This window comes from Symphalangus syndactylus, chromosome 23, assembly GCF_028878055.3.
Source record: "Symphalangus syndactylus isolate Jambi chromosome 23, NHGRI_mSymSyn1-v2.1_pri, whole genome shotgun sequence".
NCBI classification, from domain to species: domain Eukaryota; kingdom Metazoa; phylum Chordata; class Mammalia; order Primates; family Hylobatidae; genus Symphalangus; species Symphalangus syndactylus.
The window spans coordinates 45,556,996-45,574,025 of record NC_072445.2 but is presented as its reverse complement, the minus strand read 5'-3'; the positions used below and the strand labels follow the sequence as shown (position 1 = coordinate 45,574,025).

Genomic DNA, 17,030 nt, shown 5'->3' with positions numbered 1-17,030 from the left:
ACTTACTTAGATGAAGCTATGACTAATCACATATGTAATGCAATCAGTTTCATGTAGTGGTTTGATCACTCTTTTATTCAAGACTATATAAACAGGGATGAATTTGAGGAAGTTGGAGGGATGGAGTGAGAAAAGTTTGTTTTTGCAGCAGTAGCAGTAGAAGGGGTAGGCCGATTCAGTAAACAAGTACACATTTCAGAATGCAAATTGCATTCTCTAAGTTGGCACCATGGTTTTACGGTGCTGGGGATGTTTACTGCTTGTTGGGTTTGCAGCTTTATAAACAGTGCTCCTTGGAGTTCTCTGCTTGCTATTCTGAAACATATTTGAGTTTTGCAACCGAGAAGTAAATGACTTTGATTTCCAAAATCAGTCAGTCATTTTTCAGTGTTGTGATAGGAGATTCATTTGAATTCACTTCTTCAGAGATGCAGGAGCCAATCAGGATCCTGTTGCAGTGAAAATGATTCTTTTATTGAAACTCCAGCTTCCTTTAAAAGAAGCCAAAGAGTACTGAATTACAGAACTGCCATAAAGCCTTCCCTTTATTCTTTCCATCACCCAGGCCACAGGAAAAAAAAAAAAAAAGACAAACTTTTGTTCTTATTTTCACAAGTTATCACATGGTTTGGAAACTTCAGGGCATTTCTGAAACTTCATTGGTATGTGCCAGAAAAGTCCTCTTTAACACACCCGGTTGAATGAAAGACAGTTTGAGATGTTAATTTCCATTTATTGCAGAAAAAATATATTTAATGCACTAAGGAAATGTCTAGCTTAAAGAAATTGCCCACTTTTGAAACAAATGGTTGAAGGCCTGAGGTCCAAAGCTCTAAAATCAGTTAACAAATGTTTATTGAACACCTACTTTGAACTAGGTTGTTGAAGAAGTTCAAAAGTCTAAGATAAGTTCCCACTTTCAACTCACCTACAGTCTAGTTGGGCAGAAGAAATCCAAACTCAGGGGACAATGCAGGAGTTAGATAGTAAAACCAGACAAATACATAAGCAATGAAACAAGACACTGTATGGTTGGGCTTAGAAAAGTGTGTTTCAGGCAATACATATTCTAGAGGCTTAGGGATCACAGTAATCTTAAAATCCCTGGAAAATATTCACAAAGAAGGTAGACCATTGGGATGGGTTTGAAAACATAGATAAGAATCAGATAACCTTAAGAGGAAGGAGGAGCAAACAGTGAGTCTGGTCGCAATAGAGTGGGGAGTGGGAGAGGTTAAGGAGGGTGGGAAGGGGCCAGGTTGGCAAATCCTTAGTGGTGAGGCCTGGCTGTGGGGCTGAAGATGATTCTAAGGGATCCAAGGTCAACAGCAGTGTTTAAAATTAGATTGCCAAGTGCATGGATTCCCTTTCCTTTCCTCCTTTTCTGTCCTTTAAAAGCAGAACCTGATTAGACAGTCTGGGACATTCCCAGCCCTAGGCTAAAAAGCAGCGATTGAGGCACAAAGTATTCTTGGCCGTGAAGTTGAACCTCTGGGGACGGAGCTCAGGGAAGTCATAGGGAGTTTGGGCCCAGGCAGGATCAGACCTATCTGCTCAGCTTCCCGAATATGCCCCGAGGATAAAAGAGACTTTTTCGAGTGAAAGGCATTTTCCAAGGCGCTCTCAACGGGAATGTCTGAGATAGCGAACTGCGGCTGCAGAGCACCCGCTGAAGACACACACAAAAGTGTCTTCTCACGGTATGATCAGTGTTCACAGGTTTCGTCTAGCTCATCAGAAATGAAGAATAGCGATGATGAAATGACATGTCACCGGGAGGGCTGAAAAAGCAAAAGTGCGTAAGAGGGTCCCCAAAAGAACCAGCTTCCGTGTAGACGGGTCTGCAGAATCTGCAGTCTCCCGTCTTCTGGGTCCCTTGGCCCGCCCCGAAGTGGGGACAAGGAATCGGAAAGCCCGGCTCACCCGGCTCTCCTCCCTCGCAGCCAGCAGATGGCTCCCGGGCTCTCTCGCGAGCCCGCTCGCCCCCTCTCCAGACGCAGGGCTTTTGCGGTTTGGGAGGGAGGCTGCGAGGAGGGGCGCGGTGCCCGCCGCCGCCACCGCAGCACCGCACAGCGTCTCTCCTGGGGGTGCGCCCTACGCCGGGGACCCAGCGCTCGGGCACCGGAGGCCGGCCTGGCACTGGTGCGGAGGCCGGCTCTCGCGAGGTGAGGAGGAAACGCTGGAGAAAGAGGAGAAGGAGAAGGAGGAGAAGGAGGAGGGCCGGAGCTGCCCCCGCCCAGCCGGAGCCCGGCAGGAGCGCGAGGAAAACCTACTCCCCCCGCCCCGCGCCGCACTCCCCGCCCTCACCCACGCCTTCCGCTTTCACCTAGGGCTGTAGGTGCGGCGCGGAGACTGGGCGGGAGCTACGCCGGCCCAAGCCCAGCCGGGGACCAGCGAGCCGGGAGCGGGCGCCACAGCCGCCTCGCGCCCCGCGCCCCGCGCCCACTTGTAATCCGGTCCGCTCCTTATTCAGCCGCCGGGAACTGCGAGGAGGCGTCATGTAGCAGCAGTAGCATATCCGCCTCGCATTTGCAACTCTTTTTTTTTTTTTGGTGGGGCGGGGGTCGCGCGGCAAAATTGTATCTCCGCCCCCCTTTTCTTGCCCACTTCCATTTGCAAGCTGCATCTGCCTCTCTAAAAAAATTGAGTTCGGGGAAGGGCAGGGGGCCATACATCAGAGTTGGACCTGCAATAACCCCCACACCTACAGGGCAACCATGACCGAGGAGAGCTCTGACGTTCCCAGGGAGTTGATAGGTAAGATTCGCGCGGTTGTTGGTTTTCCATCTTCCTCTGCGTACTCCTCACCTCTACCTCCCTTCCCACCTCTGCCTTCCCGCAGGTCCCGAGAAGTCTTGGCGCCCCTTAGGGCAGAGTGGTGTTGGGCAGGGTCACTGGGGGTGCCGGGAAGTTTGTTCCCATCCGACCGCCTCTAGAGCCAAGTGCAGAGAGAGAAGGCGTCGGGCAGGAATCGGGAGTCCTCGGGAGGTGGGTGGGAGGGGGGTCTCGACTGTGAGCCCTGGGCACCTCCTCTTGCCCAGAAGCGGGGATCCAGGTTGGCGAAAGAAGGGGGCGGGCCATCTTAGACTTGGGAGTTCTGCAAGCGAGGGGAGCCCTTTACAGCGCCCAGCCCACTGTTCCAAACTCGGGAAAGTCCGGGAAAGCCTATCGGAAGGACAGGTGGCGAGCGCACAGTAGGTCGTCTCCGGCACGTGTCAGGCGCCTTAAAATGCCCCGCGGGAGGTGATCTTCTGACACGCAGACTTGGGGGAGTGGGCGCTAGTCTGGTAAAATGACTGGGCCTGGCAAGGCGTGGCTTAGTGTAGCCAGCTGGGAGCGAAAGGGTTACAGGGCTGACGCAGACTCGGGCCAGGAAATAGAGGGTTAATGATAAAAGCCTTATTTTAATAATGATTAACCTACCGATTTTCCCTACAGGGGATCGCTTAGGGAACCCGTGTGTATTACCCTGTGCAAGGTGACCCATTGTTTGAGTACCTTGAGGGTTTTTTTTTTTGGTGGTGATGGGGGCGGGGCTGGTTAAGTCTTGGGGTTTAACTTAATTATCTGGAGGGTTAAAATGGCAGAGCTAAAATAGGATGGGAGAGTGTTCTGAAAACCTAGCGTTTAAGCATGTGTTTGTGTGTAGCATGTTATATTGTAACAAGGTATGTGCGTCTGTGTACAGATGTGTTTTGAGCCCTAGTGACCTATATTCCCTACTGTACCATTCTTGGCACACTACACAGCCTCCAGCTCACAAAGATGATGTTTAATCGGTGCTGACAACAAGAGGAAGTTCTGAGCACCCACTGATCTCCATGTGTGGAATTTGCCCCTCTGTTGTTCCTTTTAGCTAATAATACTTTGGAGGAATTTGTGTATGCCCTTCCGTTGGTGACTGTTGGCAGGTAAAACTTGATGTAGAGAGGCTGTTGCTAGGTTTGTATGGAAGCCTCTACTTCTGCTGAATTACAGACAGACAAACCTGATCTTTTACCAGAATTTACAGTACGAAATTATTCACAGACGCACGCGCGCACACACACACACACACGCACCTCTCATCATGATCTCAGCAGGTCCTCTTCTCTCTCCCCAACCCTGTGGAGTCTGCATCTTTTGCTGGAGTGAGTGACCCATCCGGTTCTGGGAGGCTGCGACCTTTCCAACACCCCAAGCAAACGCCAGAGGCTCTGAAGATGCCTCCAGAGGTCCTGAGAATGAGTTTAGGGCAGGGCTTGCCTGGCTGGTCAGGGGATAAGGATGGCTAAAGGGGGTGGCAGATTTTTACTTTATATAAGGAGTTGTCCTTGAGTCTGGAAATGGAAAGTGTAGGTAATTACTTAGACCCAAGAGAAAGAGTGAAGGGTAGAGTGGAAATAAGGTGTCTGGGTTTCTATTCATGGTTCTCAAAAGGAATAGTTCGTATATTTTAAAAGTTGAGTTTGACCTTTATCTTGAAATGGAATTTTTGTTTTTATTAAGTATTGCCTATCTCATATCTCTTTCAACAGAGTGACATATTATGCCCGATATGATTTTTCTGGGCCTTTCAGTGGTCAAGTTAGGCTGGGATAGAATAAATTCCTGCACCTGCTTTCCTCTAAATTCAAGTGCTCACAAGAGTTCTGCTCTGATCAATTCAAAATGGCGACCGACCACGTGAAAACCTCTATATATTCCCTTAAGATTCCCTCAAGATGTTTAAAAAGTGTTACAGACTTGGCTGAGCGTGGTGGCTCACCCCTGTAATCCCAGCACTTTGGGAGGCCGAGGCGGGTGGATCACCTGAGGTCGGGAGTTGGAGACCAGCCTGACCAACATGAAGATACCTCGTCTCTACCAAAAATACAAAAATCAGCTGGGCGTGGGGGCACATGGCTGTAATCCCAGCTACTCGGGAGGCTGAGGCAGGAGAATCACTTGAACCTGGGAGGCGGAGGTTGCGGTGAGCCGAGATCAAGCCATTTCACTCCAGCCTGGGCAATAAGAGTGAAACTCCATCTCAAAAAAAAAAAAAAAAAAAAAGTGTTGCAGACTTTACGTAGAAAAAATTTAAATGTAGAGAAGAATAAGAAGACTATGTGTCACTCCTATTACCACTTAGAGGTAGTTATTTTAAAGGGTATATGATTTTCCAATCTCTTTCCATGTGTATATGTTCTGAAGTCAATTTCAGATGCCCATTTCCCGCAATTCTTCTTTAGGGGAGAGAAGAGTGGCCTGTGCTTGTTTCTCGAGTTCTGATAAGATAGGAGCTTTGTGAATAACTCAAAGTGCAGTGAGCACTACACGTTCTCTTGCCCCAAACATTCCACCTCCTTGCTGTTCCTTGAACAGGCTGTGTTTTCTCAGATTTCCATGCCGTTCTTTATGCGTACACTGTCTTTTTCTCCCCGTTTTCACTCTTCTTTATCTCAGCAGCTCTAAACTTTCATGGCGGTATTTCCAAGAAGAAAATTTTGATTACCCCTTAATAAACATATATTTGTTAAACTACATACTCCATTTAGTGTGTATAATCTAAAACACACACTGAAACACACATTGTAAGTAGAAATGAAAATTCTATTTTCTTCTTTCATCTCAATGGATTGTGTTGTGCACTCTACTTTGGAAACCAGTGATCTTATTTCCTATGCCTTCAAGATTCAGCTCAGGGATCCCCTCCTCCCTGAAACCTTCGTGTGCTTCCGAATCCATGATCCTATGCATTGTGTGTGCATTTGTTTTATGACATCTCTCAGTGACCTCCACTAGATTGCAAACTCCTGTGAAATGCAAGAACCGTCTCTATCTAGCACCTAGTAGAGTACCTGACACACGAGGTACTCCTATGTACATTTATTTGTTGAACATGTGAATAGACCAAAATGATTATAATACAGAATACAGAGGTATGGGAGCATAGAGGAGGGGACTGTATTTTGGAGGATAAATAGAATATAACCAGGAGGACAATAGGGAAAGAGCATCCCAGGAAAGAGAATAATAGATCCACAATCCTAGGGGTGTAAAAGTTGAAGGTATTAGGGATAATTGGATCTTTAGGTATGTGCTGAGAAGTCACACTGAAAAAAAAATGTGAAAGACCTTGAATGGCATGCTATGAGTTTTGGGTTTATTCAAAAATGACTGCAACTCATAGACTGGGAGAGACATGATGAATCTCACAGTTTTGGAAGAGTCACGGTGGTTATGGAGGTGACAGTGGGCTTATGGGTTAGAGGCCATGGACTTAGTCTTGGTGAGAGATTCTGAGGCCCTTACTGCAGTCATGCCTAGGTGGTCAGGAGCTGTGGAGGAGGCAGATTTTAGGAGACTGGCTTTCTGTCTGAGAGAAAGGAGTTGGAGATAAGCTTTTTCCAGCATCATTAGTGTCCAGAGTAGGAGATAATGAGTTTGATTTCAGACATGTTCATTTTGAGGTACTCATGGGAGCCCTAGGAAGACTTTTGCACCACCATGTGAAATGTCAAGTCTCCAAATTTCTCCTTCTATTGCCTTTGACCACTTCTTGGGGGTATTGTGCTGTGATGATTTTGGAAGGACAGATGGCTGGGGGTGCCTTTGTTTGGGTAAATCATTTGTTATAGTTCTGGTTTATTTTTATTTTTTTGAGACAGTGTCTCACTGTGTCACTCAGGCTGGAATGCAGTGGCACGATCTCAGCTCCACTGCAACCTCCACCTCTCGGTTTCAAGCAATTCTTGTGCTTCAGCCTCTGGACTAGCTAGGATTACAAGCATGCACCACCACACCTGGCTAAATTTTTTTTGTATTTTTAGTAGAGGCAGGGTTTATCTATGTTGGCCAGGCTGGTGTTGAACTCCTGGCCTCAAGCGATCCACCTTCCTCAGCCTCCCAAAGTGCTGGGATCACAGACGTGAGCCAACGTGCCCAGCCCAGTTCTGTTCTGTTTTATTTTGCCATATTCCCCAAACATCATGTCAAGACTTACTCATAGAGAATGCTAATATTTGTATGACACTATGGTGAACCCAGAGGCTGCTGGGCACCAGAGGTAACCAGCCAGGGGCAGAGCGAATTTATGAATTCCTGTTGTGTTCTGCATGCAATGTAGTGTTTCATCATACTGCCCAACTTCACTATTTGCTGTTCTTTGTTTTTTTCTTTTATATGTATCTTACTTTCCAAACAAGATTATGTCGTGCCTTGCATGGACTGGTATTATGTCGTGCTTTTGTGTTTGCCTCAGCATATCAATATACAGTACGAGGTACAAAGTAGGTGTTTATTAAATACTTGATGGGCGATAATCATCCAACTTGTTAAAACAAGTAAAAAAAGACAAACGGTCGGGCACGGTGGCTCATGCCTGTAATCCCAGCACTTTGGGAGGCCAAGGCAGGCGGATCACTTGTGGTCAGGAGTTCAAGACCAGCCTGACCAACACGGTAGAACCCCGTCTCTACTAAATACAAAAAATTAGCCGGACCCGGTGGTGTGCGCCTGTAGTCCCAGCTGTTCGGGAAGCTGAGGCAGGAGAATCACTTGAACCCAGGAGGTGGAGGTTGCAGTGAGCCAAGATCTCACCACTGCACTCCAGCCTGGGTGACAAAGACTCTGTCTCAAAAGACGGCAACAGTAAAAACAACCAAATATACTCCTCCAAATGCTTACTCCTCCCCAGTGCTTTTTTTCTTACTAATAACATAATTCCTTTTTTTTTTTTTTTTTCAGAAAGCATAAAGGATGTTATTGGCAGAAAGATAAAAATTTCAGTGAAGAAGAAAGTGAAGTTGGAAGTTAAGGGAGACAAAGTTGAAAACAAAGTACTGGTAAGTATTACTGTTTATTTTTATTAAATGTTTGGAAATGAAAGTGTCTTTTCATTGTTTAGATTACTTAATTTTCACGCAGCATTACTTCTGTGTTTTATATATTGTTCAAAAGTTCTGATGACCATTTTGTCTTAGGTTAATTGGAATATTTCTTTGTCAAAAGTTAAAAATAGGGTAATTGAATTTTAAAGATCAAAGGCTTTTAGATTGTATTTCTCAAAGTTGTAATTGCTGCCTATATTTAGGTAATCTCTTAGAGTCTGTTTTCATAATATTCAGAGTTTGATGTTAAATGGAACTTTTTTATTTGGTGTGTGGTGGCTGATCCTATGACTTTATTCATAAAGTCTTATGGAGGAGTTTAAACAGTTCATCTCATGTTGGTTTAATTACTTAATTAGATTTTCTCAGATGTTATATATGAGTCCATCTAAGGGGTGATGAGCTAACAAAGCGTTGTCATTTTACGCAGGGTGTTGGTGATTTGGAGGGAAACTCCTGCTGAAGGCAGTATCTGCTAGTGTTGCGATTGGACTTGGGGTTCCTTTCAGTTTGTGAGAGGAGATGCTGAGGGGCTGAGGGCTTGGGCCCTGCTGCAGAAAACTTCTTAGAGAGGTGTCAGTGTTGGAGTTGTACCTTTAGAGAGGTGAAAATATTTTATGGTATTTTAATGGTTTCTAGGTTGAGATTCTGGCAAATCTAAATTTAAGCTTAGGTGGAAAGAATATTTTGATGGAGAGAATATTGTTTAACTTTTTATCATGGATATTTGCAAACATATGCAAAAAACAGAGAATAGTATATTGAACCCTATGTACCTGTCCTTCCCAGCTTCAACCATTTTCAGCATTGTACTAAGTATCTTCCCCATGGTGTTTGTTTGTTTGTTGTTGTTGGTTTTTTTTCCTCTGGAGAATTTTAAAACAAATCCCAGGTATATATTATTGAAAGAGAATAATTTTTTAGTTTTTTAAAGTTTTTTTGAGACAGGATTTCAGTCTGTTGCCTAGGCTGGAGTGCAATGGCGTGATCTCGGCTCATTGCAGCCTCAACCTCCTGTGCTCAAGCGATCCTCCCACCTCAGCCTCCTGAGTAGCTGGGACTACAGGTATGGGCCACCATGCCCAGCTAATTTTGTTTATATTTTGTAGAGACAGGGTCCCCTATATTCCCAAGGCTGGTCTCAAACTCCTGGACTCAAGCGATCTGCCTGCCTTGGCCTCCCAAAGTGCTGGGATTACAGGCATGAGCCACTGTGCGTGGCCTGAAAAAGAATATTTTTAATATTCCATTTCTTTAGTTAAAGTTGCCAAAGAATTTGAAGTGTCTTTCTAATCACATCTGTCTTGAGAATCTTCTAAAATATCTAACCCCAGGATATGTGACTGTCTTTTCTTGTTAGTAAGGATTATGCTTGTGATGGATGACTTCTGTTTCTATGTTATCTGTATATACAAGTCGGGATGGTAAAGGCATTGAAGTGGGAAAACTTGAGTGGCTTTTGCCCAGCAACAAAATGTCCTTATGTAAACTGCATGATTAAATTATCAGTAGAAGAAATGATTGGTGCCATTGTTCTGTTTTATTTAGCTTCAGTAAAGATGAAATTTCCTTATGTTTTTCTTGATGTTGTTCAACAATGATTGTGTTATTTTTTTGGAAGTGGTAGTGTAGAGAAGAAATATTGTTTGTCATTTGCTTTTTTATAAATTTAAAGTAAGTTTTTAATAATGTAGTAACTTTATAAGATGAATCAACTTCTCTACAACTTAAATATCAGGTAGTGGTTGCTATGACAGTCTAAAAAATTGGGGCTTGGTATTATTTGATATGGAAATTATTATTATGCTAAGAACAAACCCACATCATGAGTGCAATTTACCATGTTAAAATTTCAAAGACAAATTTAAATGTCCAATATAAAATTAGCACTATTTAAAAATGCTTATGATTAGTACTTAATTGTAAGTTTTTTTGGCCTCAACTAACAGCTGGAATTGATTAAAGTTGTAACCAAATTAAAAATGTATTTGAGTTTAAGCATTTATCTCCCCAAATATGGAATCTAAGCAGTTTATAGGAGCATGGCCGGAGCTCATTGTGGCTATTACTTGCATGGGCAGGAATTATTAATAGAAATACTCAAGGTCTGGCTTTCTTTGACAGGCTTCAAGTTAGAACACGAAGATGTATGAAGTAACCTCAAAGCTGTGGATTTCTGAGTTTCTGAGTTTAGAGAAATTTAATTGCTTAATCCATTGTTAGCCTACTAAAATGGCTCATAAATGAGTTGGCTGAATATCTACAGTACATTGTTTTGAGTTGTGCTTTTGTTACTTTCCCCCATTGCCCACTATTCACTCCTTTTCTTATAAAAGTAGGAGTGTGCTGTATTTTACGTGGTTCTTTCTTCTTACACTTGAGACTTTATACTATTTCTAGCTTATCTTTTGTAGAGGGCTTATCTTCATCTTCCTATAATCATAATAGCTAATATTTCTAAAAATCTGTTTTTGAAGGCTAGTCAAGTGAAGCAATGGGAGTGGAGGAAGAGCAAAGAAATCTATAATGAGTTGTGATCAATTAGTTGTAAACACCCCTACACTCAGACCAGCCGTGATCATAATAGCTAATATTTATTAAACACTGGCCAAGTGCCAGAGACTGTGCTGAGTACTTAATTACGCATTGCTTTGTTATATCCCCACTACAACGCTATGAGGTAGGCACTTTTTACATCTCCATTTTACAGATGAGGAAATTGAGATTTGGAGAAGCCAAAGTAAATTGCTTCACATCATTTGGCTAGTTAATAACAGCTGGGATTCGAACCCAGCTGTGCCTCACTCAGAGCCTGTCTGCTTTGCCTTTGTGGTCAAAAAGAAAGCAGCTGTTACTTTGTTCCATGGTTGCCGACTTCAAACAATGATAGGGGAGATTTGGACTTCAGAGTCTCTCTGTCTTTGATTGATTGATTTATACACTAGTTTTATATTTATTGAGCACCTGCTGTGTTCCAGGCACATGGTATATACAAAATAGTCCTAGTCTTTGACTTCATAGGACTCCAAGCTTACATTCTAGTTGGGGAGGTAAACATGTAGCCAGGCAGTGGTTTGAGATGTGCTATGAGTGGATGAATCGGGGCTTCAGGAGCATGGAGAGGAACTCCCAACTCAGGCCTGAGAATCGGGGAAGACTTCAGAAGGAAGATAAGCTTAAGCTGGTGTTCACTGGATGAGTAGGAGTTAGCCAAGGGAAGAGAGTGGAGACATGTTCTGGACAAAGGGAACAGAATATGTCTGGAAGCCTGAGAGAGCTTATGTTAGAGAAACATACTAAGGTACAGCTGGGGTAAGGCATATACAGGGTAGAGAATGGGCAGGTGTAAAGCCTGAGTCCTGTCTTTGCAGTTGGGATGTCAGGTGAAAGTTAGGACTGGTTAAACAGGTCTCTTCTTGCCATCTGTGTATAATGAAATATTAAGGCTCAGTGGTTAAGGGCCCAGATTTTGGGTTCACACTGTTGCTCAGCAACTTTATGACAATGTTAAGAATCAGGTTTTTTGTTTTTTTTTCCTATGGAAAAAACCCTATGTTTTAACAGTATCTATTGGTATGTGATTGCTTTACATATCAAGTGGAATTTATTTAAATACTGCATAGCACAGTGGCTGCATGCAGCAAACACCCAAAAATGATAAGGCAAGAGGAATAAAGGGGTCCTGCATTCTGTTTTCTCCATGGTGCAGAAAATGCCAATCCTTCTGAAGCCCAAGTATCCTCTGCCTCCATTGACAGGTTGAGGTCAGTTCACCATAAGGCCAAGAGGGTTTATTCATAGTTTGTGGCACCTTATTAGCAGGATAGAGGGCAACAGGCTGGATCTAAAATTCCTAAGGTATGCTCTCCTCAAATGAAATCAGAAATGCTAGATGTTCTGGGGCAAGAGTGTTCTATTCTCAAATAAATTTGGCAATCAGAGTGTTAAAGATAAATCAGTTTCTTTACTGCATGAGTTTTCAGAGCCATTAATACACCCCTGTGCATTGTAAATTTCTAAGAATTGGATAAAGTATGCTGTTTTTTCCAAACTTATTTGGCCAGTGACCCTAATGACCATGGGCTAAGAAGGAACAGGCTAGAGATGATGCCTCTTGGGACAGTTAAGAAAAGATAGAACAGGCTTGAATAGGCTCTCCATCATTAGGAGTGTTCTCCTGAGGAATGGTCCTTTAGCCCATGTTTTTTAAATCTACGTTGTCAGTAATTCCACTCTGGGCTACATTGGCTTGACATGTCATATGTCGTTGAAATACCTTTCTCTATTGTCTTTAGGGGATGTCATTAGAAAGTGATTCTGTGTTTCTTTGACTCTAATTCCCTTCTCCCATTTGCTAAATGAATCTTCACCCAATTTTTATAGTACTTGCAGTGTAAAAAATGTATTTTAACTTATGTATTTGTTTAAAATTAAACTTTTTCATTTTTAAATAATTGTAGATTTGTCTGCAGTTATATCAGATAATACAGAGAGGTTATCTTATGCCCTTTATTTAGTTTTCCCTTTTTGCAAAATTATAGTATAATGTCACAACCAGGATACCGACATTGATTGATACTGTAAAATGCAGATTTCCAGCACCACAAGGACCCCTAACATTGCCTTTTTATAGCCATACCTAGCATTCCCCACTTCTCTGATCCCTGGTAGCCACTAATCTGTTCTCCATTTCTAAAAATTTGTCATTTTAAGAACATTATATAAATGTACTCATATAGTATATGCCTTTTTGGGATTGGTTGTTCTTGCTCAGCGTAATTCACTGGACCTTCATCCAAGTTGTATCAGTTTAGCTAAGGAGTGCTTCATGGTATGGATGTACCATGTTTGGTTTAGCCATTGGCTAGTTGATGGACATCTGAGTTGTTTCCAGTTTTTGTCTATTAGGAATAAAACTGATGTAAACATTTGTGTACAGATTTTTGAGTGAACATACTTTTCCTTGCTCTGTGATAAATGCCAAGGAGTGCAACTGCTGGTTTGCATGGGAATTACATGTTTACTTTTATAAGAAACTGGTAAACTGTTTCCCAGAGTGGCTGTACCATTATATAGTTCTACCAGCAATGTATGAGTGATCTAGTTTCTCTAAATCCTTGGCAGCATTTGGCATTGTCTGGACTTCTTCTGAGACAGGGTCTCACTTTATCACCCAAGCTGGAGTACAGTGGCACGAACACAGCTCACTGCAGCGTCAGTCTCCCAGGCTTAAGTGATCCTCCCACCTCAGCCTCCCAAGTAGCTGGGACTGCAGGCGTGTGCCACCACACCTGGCTAATTTTTGTATTTTTTGTAGAGATGGGTTTCACCATGTTGTCCAGGCTGCTCTTGAACTCCTGGGTTCAAGCAAGCTTTCTGCCTTGGCCTCCCAAAGTGCTGGGATTTTTTTTTTTTAGAGAGCTAAGTTGAAGGAAAAACAATGTCTGGCGGGAGCAAGAGCCCTGATGACGTCTTGTTTCCCACAATTCTGCTGTTGCCTGTTCGGGGGAGAGGACTGTGGCACTCCTCTCTCCAGGATGGTGGCCTTAAAGTGTATGAAAAGTCATTCCTAGTCTCCACTTTGGTTTTTTCTGTTTGATTTAGAATTTGGGTTACATCATCTTTGCCAACCCTTTCTTCTTCCACACCCTTCATAAAATGGGTCAGAAGCAGGACTTCCTTTCTTCTTAAACTGAGCAAGTAGGGGAAGTGGCATACAAATCGGACTATTCTGTTTTGTTTACCTATTCTCTTTAAAACTACCCATCTGTTGTCCATTTGTTTTCTTTTGAAAAGTTAATCTGAAATCCACCCCCCCACCCCACAACGACAGGGTCTCACTGTGTTGCACAAGCTGGAGTGCAATGGCACAATCACAATCACGAGCCTTGCTCAAGTGATTGCCTCTTGCAGTCACTTGAACTGAGCCTTGCCCAGTTGAGCCTCTTGAGTAACTGCGACTACAGGCACATGCCACTATGCCTGCCTAATTAAATTTTTTTTTTTTTTTTTTTTTGGGACGGAGTCTCGCTCTGTCGCCCAGGCTGGAGTGCAGTGGCGCAATCTCGGCTCACTGCAAGCTCCGCCTCCCGGGTTCACGCCATTCTCCTGCCTCAGCCTCTCCGAGTAGCTGGGACTACAGGCGCCCGCCACCACGCCCGGCTAATTTTTTGTATTTTTAATAGAGACGGGGTTTCACCGTGGTCTCGATCTCCTGACCTTGTGATCCGCCCGCCTCGGCCTCCCAAAGTGCTGGGATTACAAGCGTGAGCCACCGCGCCCGGCCATTAAATTTTTTAAAATTAATTAATTATTTTTTTTTAGAGACAGGCTCATTATTTTGCCCAGGCTAGTCTTGAACTTCTGGACTCAAGCGATTCTCCCACCTCGGCCTCCCAAAGTGCTGGGATTATAGGCGTGAGCCAATGCGCCAGGCCTGAAATCCCTTTAACATATTTTTTTTCCCGTTGGCTATTTGTTTATGGCTTTTGAACATCTTAATTAGACTGGATTGGAATAACTGTAAGTTAACTTAAGAAAATGTCGAAAGGCATAGGGGTATTATTTTGGGTAACGTATCCCTAAAATATTTTGGTGGCAGTGCTTTCATTAACATGAAGTATAAACTCTATTCCACCTGCTTATTTTTTAAGAGGACATGAAAAAAGAAATATCTCTCATATAGAAGTTTTGGAAGTATTTGGCCCACTTAGTCACAAATTATCTTCAATCTCAGATATTCTGCAATATGGAAACTATTGTTCTTTTGCAGTAGGCCATACTCATTTTGCATGACCAGTCTGTTTAATGCTTTTCTAGTTCGCCTGTGTCTAGTACCTAACTTGATTCAGCAGTATGACCTGTGCCATAGTCACTTTTCAGGTGGATATTCATGCTGAAATTTGTGTTCAGCTTCTTTAAGGCAACATCAGCCTTGGCCAATGGTTTTCAGACTTAGTGCCTGTTTAAAACAATTTTTTTTCATGGAACCCATAATGTAGTAATGTTTTGGGATTGTATTTTGGGAGTTCATAATTAAACCTATAATAGTGTAAACCTAATCACTGATTTCAGTGAGGCTGTTTTGATGAACACAAATTAGAAATAGTAGGGGAGATTTGGTTTTTGCTCTGGGTGCATGGAATAGAGAGACTCCCAATTCACCAGTTAAGCAGTACAGATATCACAGTTTTTAAAATAGCTAGTCTTGCAATCTCAGGATGCTTTCCAAGTAAATAGAGACGGCAGGGGAAGCTTTATTCTGAGATCTGCACAAAAGTGGGTTATCCTGGCAGCACAGTGTACCTCGTAGTTGTTCTCTGATATGTAAAACTTGGTGTAACACATCTGAGTGTGTGTGTTGGTGTGTTTTATTCCAGTAGTTAAAATAGACATAAGACAAATTCATATAAAATGTTTGTAGACTGCAATGTCTTCTGAAGAGTGCTGTCAGAAAATCATTCTAGGCCTCCAGGTTTACATCCCTCTGTGAGAGGCTCTTGTACCAGTTGTTGTGTAATTTGAACAGTTGCCTTTGTGGTACCATTAGGAGTCTCAACTTTTAAGGATCACTTACAATTCTGTGCATAGGTGATTTTCAAAGCACCTGGGTGAAGTTACATGGCTCTAGAAAATTGAGCTTTAGAAAACAGAAACAACATTGAAACGATCTTTGGGAGTGAGTTATCAGAGAACATGCATTGTTGCCAAGGATCCTGGCATACATTCTGGGAACTTCAAAATAAAAGAATCCATATTTGAGCACTTCACAATTTACCTGAACTGAACACCGGAGTCAGTTCCTACCTGTTTCCACTAATCTCTGGGTAGGGGCTGGGGGCAGGCTGTGGCCCTGGGTGTGCATTTTCAGGAGGCAGTTCTGGCTGACTTGAACTTGTTACCTGAGCTGCATTTACATTCTACTCTCCTCATCTGCAACTGCCCCAGTTTCTTCTGTAGTTAGGATAGGCGAGTCAAATGACCTTGGGCAAAGAAGCTGTTGAACATATACCAGGCTCGGTGTAACTTTTCATTGTTCTAAAAAGATACTTTTTCCAGTCTCTGGGATTTAGCCACCCTTGGACCAGGGCAATTAGGTATATACCCTGGAGAGTGGAGGAAGGTAAGTGAGGAGGGGGAGTAGGAGAGTAGCATGAAAGGGACATTGTGGACATTAAGGAGCCAGGAAATCTAATCAAAATATGGAATGAATAGGGAGAACTCTTCTTTTTTTCCTAGTTATAAAATAGTTACAGAGAAAATAAAGACTTTAGTAAAAGGTTACTGTTTAACAACTTTAGGTTTCATTTCACTGGAAGCACTGTTAATATCTTTGTTAAAATAGATTAAAAATGCAGCTACGATCTGAAGGATAAAAGATTTTTGTTCCCTCTCTTATCCCGTCTGCTTTCTAAAATGCTTTTTTTTTTTAAAATAGAATATAAGAATTTGGATTGGTATATATGGGGTATATCATTGTCTAAATCTTTACATTACTGTGTTTTATTTTTTTCTCTCTTGATATACCACCTTCCCCAGCTCTTTGAGGAAAGAGGGGCAAAGAGGGGAAAGAAGGATGCTTGCGGGGTGTGTGTGTGTGTGTGTGTGTGTTTTGTAGTAGTAGTAGCAGTAGGTAAAAGAGTATTCACTTTCATTCACTGGGTTATTTTCCTCATCTTGTTTCTTAGGAGAAGGTTTTTCTTATTTATTTATTTTTGAGACAGTGTCTCGCTCTGTCATCCAAGCTGGAGCGCAGTGGTTCAAACACAGCTCACTGCAGCCTCGATATCCTGGTCTCAAGAGATCCTCCTCGGGAGCTGGGACTACAATCATATGCCACCGTGTCAAACTTTTTTTTTTTTTTTTTTTTTTTGTGGAGATGGGTTCTCACTTTGTTGCCTAGGCCAGTCTTAAACTCCTGGGCTCAAGCAGTTCTTCCACCTTAGCCTCCCCAAGTAGTGGGGTTACATATGTGAGCTGGTCTTCCCTTCCCTTCCCGTCCTTTCCTTTCCCTTCCCCTTCCTTTCCCCCTTCCCTTCCCTCTTCCCTTCCCCCTTCCTCTTCCCTTTTGACAGGGCCTCACTTTGTCACCCAGGCTGGTGTGCAGGGGCATGATCTCAACTCATTGCAACCTGTGCCACCCAGGCTCAAGTGATCCTCCCATCTCAGCCTCCCAAGTAG

The 17,030-nt window shown here is 43.1% G+C and overlaps 1 protein-coding gene across 5 annotated transcripts in view; it reads left to right on the top strand.

Moving 5' to 3' along the window:
• The first annotated feature begins 2,185 nt into the window (after positions 1–2,185).
• The window catches only part of CARMIL1 (capping protein regulator and myosin 1 linker 1), a 347,708-nt gene continuing 332,863 nt past the window's right edge, over positions 2,186–17,030 (top strand). For all 5 annotated transcript variants that reach the window (XM_055264247.2, XM_055264246.2, XM_055264241.2 and 2 more), the window contains exons 1-2: positions 2,186–2,757; positions 7,708–7,805. In XM_055264247.2, the coding sequence (XP_055120222.2) occupies positions 2,718–2,757; positions 7,708–7,805 (138 nt within the window). In that variant the 5' untranslated portion in view covers positions 2,186–2,717. The remainder of the gene's footprint in view (positions 2,758–7,707; positions 7,806–17,030) is intronic.